The following is a 10,845-nucleotide window of genomic DNA, read 5'->3' on the forward strand; positions in this document are numbered from 1 at the left end:
ATATATACACATGTATATATGTATATATGTACAACAAACATACACAATATATATGTATATATATATATATATATATACATATATATATATGTATGTATGTATATAAATATATATCAACCCATATTAATACGGCCATACGATTGTGGATTGATCAGTCACAAGGCGAGTGTTCATTATAAAAAGTTGACTACAAACAAAAGAATACAGATTCTAGCACAATTCTTTTGTGGAATGCACAGCGATCCGTGGATATGTCGTACTATCGTCAGGAGTTCGGTGACGGTTTGGTGAAGTAGTACAATAAAAGGCGCGAGGCATGCAGACACCTTGTATCTATAGACAGCATTAACAATACGACTATAGTCCCAATAATGTCTGCTTGCGTAGTATAACCTATAGGGACACTCGTGCAATATTGATGAACCCCCGAAAGATTTTAATGTTAGTTTGGCGTGATTATAGCTTTTAAATATATGGCTTAAGTTTAAGAAAAAAACACACGAATCTAATATACAGCATATACTCGTAACGACCATCACAAGGCACTTATACTTTACTCATTTGTAGATGACACAATACGTACCTAAGAAGGCTGGATTTACTACTTACGAAGCCAACTTATAGGCACGCACTGCCGGAACAATAGCATCAAAAGAACCATGCGAATCTCCCAGAATCACTCGCATTCGTTCTACACTATTCAATTATGAGATACGTTTTTTGATCGCAAGCAAACTCCTCAATTGTCACAGCTTGCCCCAACTTTTGAATCGTGTATATCGTATTTTATAATGATGCATACGACGTGTTAATTGAAGTCCATGTCTAGTTGTACAGCGCAGTTGTTCCTCCATGTACCGTGCACACACGCGGACAAGAGCAGTTGCGCTGCAGGAGTACAGTAGACATGCCGTTTGCGGTGGCAAGTCAGCCCGAACTATTTATACGTACTTCGATCTTTGCTGCTTCTCCTTTAGTTCGCTTCTAGCCGCGGCGACGAATGCCTTAAGTCCAGGAGTGCTCATACTCTTGGGACGCTCGAGGGGTAGACCCATAGAACGACTCCATACAAGCGATGGAAGTACACCAATTGCGCGCGACACACCGAATAGCACGGTGTAGAAGTTCATCTCAGTCAAGCCGTAGTGTTGCAGCAAGATACCAGAGTGCGCGTCTACATTGGGCCAGGGGTTCTTGGACTTTCCGTGTTCCAGAAGAATGTCAGGAACCACTTCGTAAAGCATGGAGACAAGCTTGAAGTCATCGGAATCAGGCAAGTGCTTCAGAGCGAAATCGCGTTGACAAGTGTAACGAGGATCCGTCTTTCTTAGGACAGCGTGACCATATCCAGGGATAACCTGGCCTGAGTTGAGGGTGTTCCAGACCTCGTCCGAAATGCGCTGCTTGGTCAACTGTATCAAGGAGAAAGAAGCAAAACATAAAATTGAGTAAAACTGACAAACGTTCAAACAGTTGAGCACTAATTATGCGAAGTACAGAAGTGAAAACAAGACTAATGAGCCCAGAACATAAAATACGCAGTGCTCGCTAACATTCAGTTCAACTAATTGCAAAACATATGCTATTATTTCGCAGTAGAGGCCAGTATCTGCCTTCAAAAAGCAGGCTTGACGCTGCATCAACGACACTCCACTGTCGAGAAAAATCAAACAGAACGTAACAAGAAACAAGGTACGAAATATTCACATACGTTTGCGTGCCAATCGTCCCCCTCTCCCAACCTAGTCTTGAACTTGGTCAACCAACTAAGCACCTCCTGGTTAGCAAGACCGTGCAAGGGGCCGGCAAGACCGTTCAAAGCAGCTCCATAAGCCAAGTATGGATCGGAAAGCGCACTTCCTACCAAATGTGTTGTGTGTGCACTCACGTTACCTCCCTCGTGGTCGGCGTGGATGACAAGATACAGACGCAGTAGATCAATGAAACCCTCATCAGAGAAACCCAACATACTGGCGAAGTTGGCTCCCATATCTTTGTCCGGATCTATTGTACCTACGGTGCGACCGTCGTGGAACACGTTACGGTAGATCATAGACGCGATCACTGGCAGTTTGGCGATAAGATCGATACTATCTTCTAAAGTGAGTTCCCAGTACTTGCTCTTGGGGACACCAGAGGCGTATGCTTTGGCAAACTTGGACTCTGAGTGCAGGGCGGTGGTCGCAGCGGACAACTGGGCCATAGGGTGCAACTCTGCGGGGAAGTTGTTAATCATCTGCACCACATGGTGAGGTAGTTCTGCGCGGCGAGCTAGCTCCTTCGACAACAGAGTGGTTTGTTCCTGGGTAGGTAGTTCCCCAGTCAACAGTAGCCACAAAGCGCCTTCGGCCAAAGGTTCTTGTCCTCCCGGGCCGCGAGGAAGGGTTTCTTGTAGCTCCATAAGTGTGTGACCCTGGTACCGGATACCTTCGTCTGCGTCCAGGACAGAGGTCTCGGTTACCATACCCTTGATACCACGCATACCTCCGTATGCCATATCAACGGTTAATATACCTAGAGTATCTCCTCCGTGTGCTGCACGGAACTCTTTGACATCCTGGGCGTGCTTTGGCAGAATCTCGTGAAGTCGGTCGTACAGAGGTTCGAGGCCGTTCTATTGAAAGATCACATTGAAAAAGATGCTATTAAAGCCTAGAAATGACCTACTTCCATGTACGAAAAGTGAAAATCTGAGCAAAAATATTACAAGGACGATGTATACGAACAATTAATAAACCAGTAGTGCGTACACAACTTTTTTGAAGCGTGAACTACATAAATTCGAACACAGTGATTATGTCATTTCTCCAATGTCGTAGAAAACCTGAGCATCTAGTACATACATTAATGACACAATTTCGGTTATAGTTAATTCGAATTAATGAAATCAGAACTCATATAGGTTACGTAAATATTACCCGTCTTTATAAGGAGATATAGAAACGAACCCTATCAGCGTTGCATTTGACAACACCGATGCACAAAATCTCGTCCACATAAACCACTATTTGGGGTCAGAAGAAAACAACATGCGTATATAAATGCATACATACAATCGGAAAACACGGGACTCACCGATGAGGAGTAGTTACGAAGACCTTGACGGGTTACGACGGCAGCGGCAGCTGTCCTTAACGTTGACTGCCATTTTGAAGCCTAAAAAGCGCATGGTATAATAGTCTGATTAGTGTGGCTCCAAAAGTGATCCAAAAGTTAATCAGTGAACTCATTATGACAAGTATATATATGGCGGGTGGAATGAGTCTTCTGACCTTGAAAACCTCGAAACTACACTACAATAAAAGCAAAATCTGTATACAGCAATTTTCATATGCACTGAATTGAGTTTCACCATAGCACTATTACTACTTGAGGTTTCACGATAGTGAAATTAACTCTGACCAATACATACCCGTAGAGCGCGGGTAGCTGTGAAAGCTAGAGACATTGTACCAATTAATACGAAAGTCTCCTGCGGTTTGTACGATCTGGCCTACAGAGTTGTCTCGTGCTACTTTATATATTTACTTGTTTACAATTAAAAATGAACTCTCAATTATCACACCTCTCAAAACCGTCTAATTTTAGAAGGCGATGTCAAAAATCGTACAAACCACAAAAAAATAATTATACGAGACGGATTTGGGTTTTGGAGTTTGGACGGATTTTAAGCTTCACATTCCAAATCAATAAAAAACGGCAAACCGGAACCCGGGCAGGTACTGATGTCCTGATGAACTGTGAACACGGCACCCTTTCACTTCCTATTCGTATTCTAAATATAGACCCGCCCGCTAAGGCTATATTTATAAATAGAACTACCGGCTCGCGAAGGCTAAATTTATAAATATAACTTTACACATGCTAAAAAGCCTTTCTATCTCTCGGCCTAATCAATGACGATATTAGCGTATATAGTGGCGAATAGTGTACTAATAATCGACTAGTATTCGTGCACATATCGCAGGCGATACTACTATTGTTCAGATTACCAATTATATATGTTTAAACTTTTGATGTATTCAATTCGTCTCTGATCTATTGGACATAAGACAATAATTACTCGGGTAAGAAGAGTCATCAGAATTGGAAAAATATCACAGACGACAGACGACAGCCCAGCCGCCCAGGTCGCCAGTTCGACTGTTCGACTGTTCGACACGGTGTGTCTCTCTAGTCTCACAATTTCCAGATTCTGGAAATAAATACCCTGACACTCTGACTGCTGACAGTGTGAGTGAGGCTGTGCCACAGTGGCGCTGTGCGGCTGTGGCCTGTGCCGGTGCGCAATGCACATTTCAGTCACGTAACGTTACATAAATAGAGTGAAGTTGCCGGCCCCCGGCCCCATGCCGCATGTCGGGACTCGACCCAATGAAAAACAACATGAAGAATTTTCAAATTTATTGGACCGTGTATATATTGGCGAGCAAAAATTTGGCATTCGACTGTTGAATGTTGATACATGTATTCTTTTATTTTACGCAGAATATTATGCCGGCTATGTTTTTCGTCTTATTTTTGTTTTTTAGGTAATTTTTGCTCGGATGTATATTTGATATTATTAATTTTATTATCTTCATTTTTTTTAATAATATGTTTTAAAATAAAAAAAGCAAACCAAACTAAAACAAAGTCTTAAAAAGGATTTTGTTTTGATTTTAAAAAATAACTTTTGGTTATTTTTAAAAATACAGACTCCTAAATTGAACAACTATTTTTTTTTAAACAATAAAAATAAAACATAAAATATAGTTTACAAGAGTCACTGACAGCAACAAGAGATTCTCTAGAAATAAATATCTACGTAAATACTGTATATTTACCAAAATCAAACAGCAGACCAAAAAGGAAAGTTATAAATTAGCAGCAACAAGAGATTCTCTAGAAATAAATATTTACGTAAATACTGTATGTTTACCAAAATCAAACAGCAGACCAAAAAGGAAAGTTAAAAATTAGGCGGCATCCCTTCAGCAGTTCAGTATTTACTCTTTGGCAGTCTGACTTGTCGCGCACACAGTCACGCACAAAGGTTTTTAAAAATAGGAATCTCGCAAATATGTACCAATCTCGCAAAAAGGAAAGAGAAATTCCCCGATTCCCGTGTTCCCGACATCTTCGACCGAACAGAGCACATAGCGCCATAGTCCTCTGGTTTGAGTCTCGGGGAGGAAGCCAGCATTTATCCAGAGGACCAAGCGCATGCAAATTTAAATTTTAAAAATATATGCATACATATTTCATAGCCTTCTGAAATCAAACATTCAGAAGGCTATGCATATTTAGCCATATTGTTTTTCTAACAAAATAAAAACAAACGATCGGTGCTAGTTGTTCGACCTGAAAAAAATAGCCTTCTCTAAAAATAAATTTGATAAAGCCAAAGGCTATGAATCGATGCCTGCCCTATTTTTCAAAAACGAAACAACTTTACTTCCAGGGTCAGTTTCAGGCCACAATTTGCACAAAAGGAGCGGTGGACAAGAATAGGGTCGGACATCAAAATAAATAGGCATTTTGAAGCCGGAACGTATCTACCCGAATTCAGTAAAACCCTAAACCCTGCACACATCTCATGGTACGGTTGGCTATAAATCATATAAACAAACAAACTATTTGGTTCACACACGCGTAATATCGGCGTACAAATTAACATACTTTACCGTGTAATAGGCCATTCGATAAACAACAACGAGTGGAAGTAGTACAAACGTTCGTCGCCGAATCAGTGAGGGGTTCAAAAGTCCGGCTTCAGTGCGTAGAGTTTGTTTATGTTCGAAGGATCCATGCAACAACATCGATGCATAAAACTTGTAGATCATTACTTCAATCTACCCAAGCGATCCAGAGCGCCTGACAAACGTCGACGTTGGTTAAAAAGAGTGCTGCCTAGCATAGATAAAGATACTTTAGCAAGTCTATACAACTCAGAGACGATATTCCATCAATGCTAAACACTTTTTGTTTGAATCGTTGATCTGGAAGCATAGTAGACTTTTCCCTGGGCCTACGGCAGAACCATACGCAAAGTTATAGAGTGGCATAATTTGATTCAACTATCGCGCTTTCAATCACGCTTTCTATTCTTGTATCCCTAAGTAAAGTTCTACTAGTGTAATGACGAGAGGTGCGTATACGCGTGCAAAACATATGTTATTATCTATTATGAATTGCAGTCAAAACTACTATAGCATGTGTTTTGGGTTTAGGGTTTTCAGATTTTATGTTTGCGAGTTCCGGCTTCAAAATGCCTATATTTCTGTTGTCCGACCCTATTAGTCAAGTAGGGAGCTGTGGCCCTGTATTTACCTCACTCACTCTCTCTCTCTCCTGAGAGAGGAATATACCAAGTTACATACACTAGTACACTATAAGTACAGTAACGTACATACATGCATCAAATGCTGCTTATTTTTAAGCCTTCAAACATCGACTGTGATCTAATTTGTGGTTCACACAACTGATGGCGTAATTTTTGGCTCAGTTGCTGGCGGTCTCTTGGAAGGCAAGATCCCTGACTCCATATATTCCTGCCTCCAGAACAACGGCCGCTCACACCCAACACGCAAGTATTACCTCTATTCTTATATACATTGTATTGTAGTTCATTTATAGGTGATCATAAAATACTTGCTACTGTAATCCACTTTTTTTGTGAGAGTATAGAGAAGCCCACGCAGCACTCGTGAATTCATATGTAATCTGGTAAAAAGTTTCGAGTCACAATATACAAGCGTGGACAAACAAAGAGATAAATAGACAAAAAAAATTGAGGTTTGACTGATTGTGCGTACTTTTTGTTTTTTACAGGATAGAGTAAAAAATAAAAATACAAAACAAAAACAAAACACAACAACACAATTGAACACATACCTTTTTTTTTAAACAAATACACTAAATATATTTTTTTACTGATCACCAGTATTCTTTAATACAGCTTTTACCTTGTTTTTATTTACTAAAAAATACGCAAATACACACCAACAGGATATATGCATTCAAATTCACATGTTCCTATTTATATATATATATATAGCTCTTATTTTAAACATACGCTTTTTTAAAAACTTGTATATCAACTCACTTTTTTATTGGATTACGTTTTATATATATACGTATTTTTTTAAACCATCAATCTCAAGTAGATTCGTAATCTTTCCAAACTTCTAATCCTTGTTACTCCTTCTTCAAGATTGATTTATATAGATATAGATATATATTGCGGATCGGGTCAATAGACTCACGAGTCACGACTCAGAGTCACGACCCACGAGTCACGCCTCCCGAGCTAATCTCAAACCGTTTTCCATTTTTTCAAACTTATATAAATCGAATAAATATACGTTTGCGTTCATCTTCAATACCATATGCGGTCCTTCGTATGCTCATAGGTACACTGTGCGGGTCTACAAATTCAGGTGTGTACTATTTTTAACATATGAACTAGTCATATAAAAGAATTTGGGTAGGCTCTTTTGATCAACCGCTATAAAAATATAGAATTGAATATTAAAATATGCGTTTACGTTCAATTTCTATCCCGTACCCCCATAATGTTAGGAGCATAGGCCTTAGCTCACGAGTCACGTGTGTGCTATCAGCTATGAACTTTGTTTTAGGGTTTATTAAGGGCCCAAATTACAAGGGCAGGGGCCGGGGGATTTTTATAATTGTAAAATTCGACATCAAACCCTAGTTTTGCCCTAGTTTCCAATATACAAAAAAAATGTTTGAATTTACCAATTTGGGACTGTAACATAGGTCTAGGTGTATTTACAATTTAGGATTCTATGGTCCAGGGCTCGAATTTTTTTCAAATTGTTTACGACATCGGATATTTCAGGTCGACATACAACATAGTTAGCCAGAATTATATTGTTGGGTTTATAAAAATGAGCATGTACGAATAAAATAAAAAATCCAAGGGCCTAAAACAAAGTAGCCCACGTGTATTTAGCCGTGTAGCGGTGTAGTATTTACGCACTGTAGTGCCTCGGCCCTCAGATTTAGTGCTTTTTGTTGTTTTTTTGTTTTTTAACAAAACAATAATATATTTACAAAAACGAAGTTAGAGGAAGGAAAAAAAGGAAGGGGCCCAAAGGCCATTTTTTGCGAGTCTTGTAGCGGGTTGTTTTTTAAGCTGGCCTTTTTATATATATAAATTCGTACAGTCTCTGCAAACCAAAATATTTCGTAGTAGGTAAGAATATTTATAAATACAGTGATCAGTGATGTGTTTGATGAGTGTATTTTAAATATTTTGGGGTTTTTTTTAAAAACAATGGATCCATAGCCTCCTAAAAAAAGAACAAGGATCCCACGTAAAATGTTTAATTTTCTAAATATAGACATACACATGTCCTGACCTGACTTTATGGGCAATTTGGAGTACGTAAGCTGTCATATGGTGCGCTCCGATACGAAAGGTTGAAATCCCATCATGACTCTCTCTCTCTCTCTCAAGCTAGAGATAGTAGAGAAAAAAGAAATTGCCACAACGGACTAATAACGTATTTAGGACATCCCGTAGCCTTATAAGAACATACTGTAAATCTCAAAAACTCAAAAGATTTAGGGCTTGGGCAGTTGGGCCCTAAATAGTTATTTATGGCTCGATCTTCAAGACTTTTTTTTACATTGCTATGATATATAGCCCTCTAAAAAAATACATAATTATTTCTTTGTCTTTGTTTTTGGGGGGGGGGGATTTTCCCACGCAGGGTATAAGGATACACTGTGAAGGGTGTAGGGTATATTTTCAAATTTGCATAGTAAACATTGACAAGCTCGAAGTTTGAACATGAAAATTTGTTGACCGTTAACAAGTGCGTTTAAGAAAAGTGATTCCATTGGCTTCGAAAAGCCCTGTTAGTTGGCAATTGTTTTAGCGTTTCTGATTGTCTTTAATTTTTGTGTTTTTGTGTTCAGCTGGACTGATGATTCTACCAAACGTGTATTAATCACTAAAAGCTTTAGCTATTAGGAACTCCATTTGAGACCCTGTACATGAGTATAGAAAAGCCCAATTCAAGAAACACGATGTGATACCAGCAGTAGAAGAAATACGGTTACATATTGGGGGCTTCGCCCCCTCCCAACAACAACAACATTTTATTTTATTTTGGAAATCTGGGCCAAAACGTGAACCAAAATTTAAGTTGCACCTTTAAAACCAAGGGGCGCGCATTCCCAAAAGAAACAAGGGTACGAAACCCCAAAATTAAAAATCAACGTAAAGAAAACGAACGTCGAACACCCCCCCAAACAACCAAAAAGAATTTGGAAACCTGGACCCAAACGTGAACCAAAATTGAAGTTGCAGTTTAACCATCATGGGGCGCGATTTCGCAAAACAAATAAGGGTACGAAACCCCAAAAATAAAGGCTAATATTTCCCCCTCGTTTCAGATTTTATTTCCCCTCCGACGTCAGCGGTGTTGTATTTTTATTTTTTTTAGTGTCCCTGTCGCTTTGATGGGAAAGTTAGCGAAAACCGTCAGTGCCATTTGCCAGAACTATGAATATCAATTCGGTACAAAATCAGCTGGATTGCTGATTCTACCTAAAAGCATAGCTTATTTTTTCTTTTGCTTTTAAAAAAAACTAGAAGGCCATGCAAAAAGTTGACTCGTGTATTTATTTACTTCTATTTTTCTAGTGTCCCCGTCGTCGCTGTGATGGGAAAGATGCATGAGTGAAAACCGTCAGTTTCATTTACTGGAACTATGAATATCAGTTCGGTACAGCAAATTCATAGCCCTCTGGATTTGGGCCTCGAGCAGAAATCAGGTTTCTTCCAACGACAATCGTAATTTTTGGGCACACCCAAATCCAGTACGCCGTGACAAATGATATAGCCTTCTTGAATCTTGATAGATGATAGACACAAATTACGACAAAATTCAAATAAATACCGATAGGTGGCCAGTATGTACCGAGCTGCTCACTCCGCCAAGCGGGTCATGTTTCACAAGTTTATTTTTAAAAAACCCTCTGGGTTAGGTCGATTTAAGCCAAATCTATTTTTAGAACTCTTCCGCTATGCATCCGTTGGACAAGCGGAAAGTTGTAGGCAATGAATATGACATTCCAATGAATACATCTTTCTTTTGATTGGCTGTATGTGTCAGATATCATATATATCACCGTTCCCAATTTGTTTCATCTAGGTGGTTTTTGCACATTTTGAATCAAATGATGTACTTTTTCCGAAAATCATCAATTTTGAATTTTCTAGATCAATCAAAAAACTGTTATAATATTTTAGTAACCGATTTCAGATTCAATATATTCTGTCGTGATGGGTCTCGCACGGTATGAGCGAGCTTACATATGCCGTTAGTGTTACGTATCAAAGGACAAATGTGGTTGGTCAGGAAATTTGATGTATTGAACATGGTAGGACTATAAGCCCTAAGGTTGAATATTGGACAAGTTATAAAATAGAAATTGGCTACCATATGGTACATGTTTAGCTAAACCCCGAGTTAAAAAAACAAAATAGAAAATATTATAAAAAAACAAACCGACAAATTCTATTTTTATGTTAAAAATTATACGTTCTGTAACCCAGTGCAGTACTGCCGTGTAAATAAAAAACATGTGGCATATTATATTTACTGGTGGGGGAGAGACAGCAGGGGGTCTGCCACTGGTGGGGAGTGGCGGGAATGAAGACCATATTTATGTATCTATTTATTTTTTAGAAAAACTATTAATTAAATACATAGTACATATGTATGTCAAACTTGTTGTTTTTGAAAACTTTTCGGAATTGGATAAATCGGGGACAGCTCCAATCTCCAAAAACAATTCAACGGTTATTTTCGGGGCTATTTATTT

The 10,845-nt window shown here is 38.9% G+C and overlaps 1 protein-coding gene across 1 annotated transcript; it reads right to left on the reverse strand.

The window, feature by feature from the left end:
• Window positions 1-416: 416 nt before the first annotated feature.
• Window positions 417-3,545, reverse strand: SARC_04091 (citrate synthase, mitochondrial). The gene is made up of 4 exons (XM_014302085.1): window positions 3,413-3,545; window positions 3,076-3,156; window positions 1,712-2,614; window positions 417-1,412 (listed from the first exon to the last, which is right to left on the reverse strand). The coding sequence occupies exons 1-4, from the start codon at window positions 3,446-3,448 to the stop codon at window positions 942-944; spliced, it is 1,491 nt and encodes a 496-aa protein (XP_014157560.1). The 5' UTR covers window positions 3,449-3,545; the 3' UTR covers window positions 417-941.
• Window positions 3,546-10,845: the final 7,300 nt, after the last annotated feature.

The sequence above is a fragment of the Sphaeroforma arctica genome (assembly GCF_001186125.1).
Source record: "Sphaeroforma arctica JP610 unplaced genomic scaffold supercont1.221, whole genome shotgun sequence".
Lineage (NCBI taxonomy): Eukaryota > Ichthyosporea > Ichthyophonida > Sphaeroforma > Sphaeroforma arctica.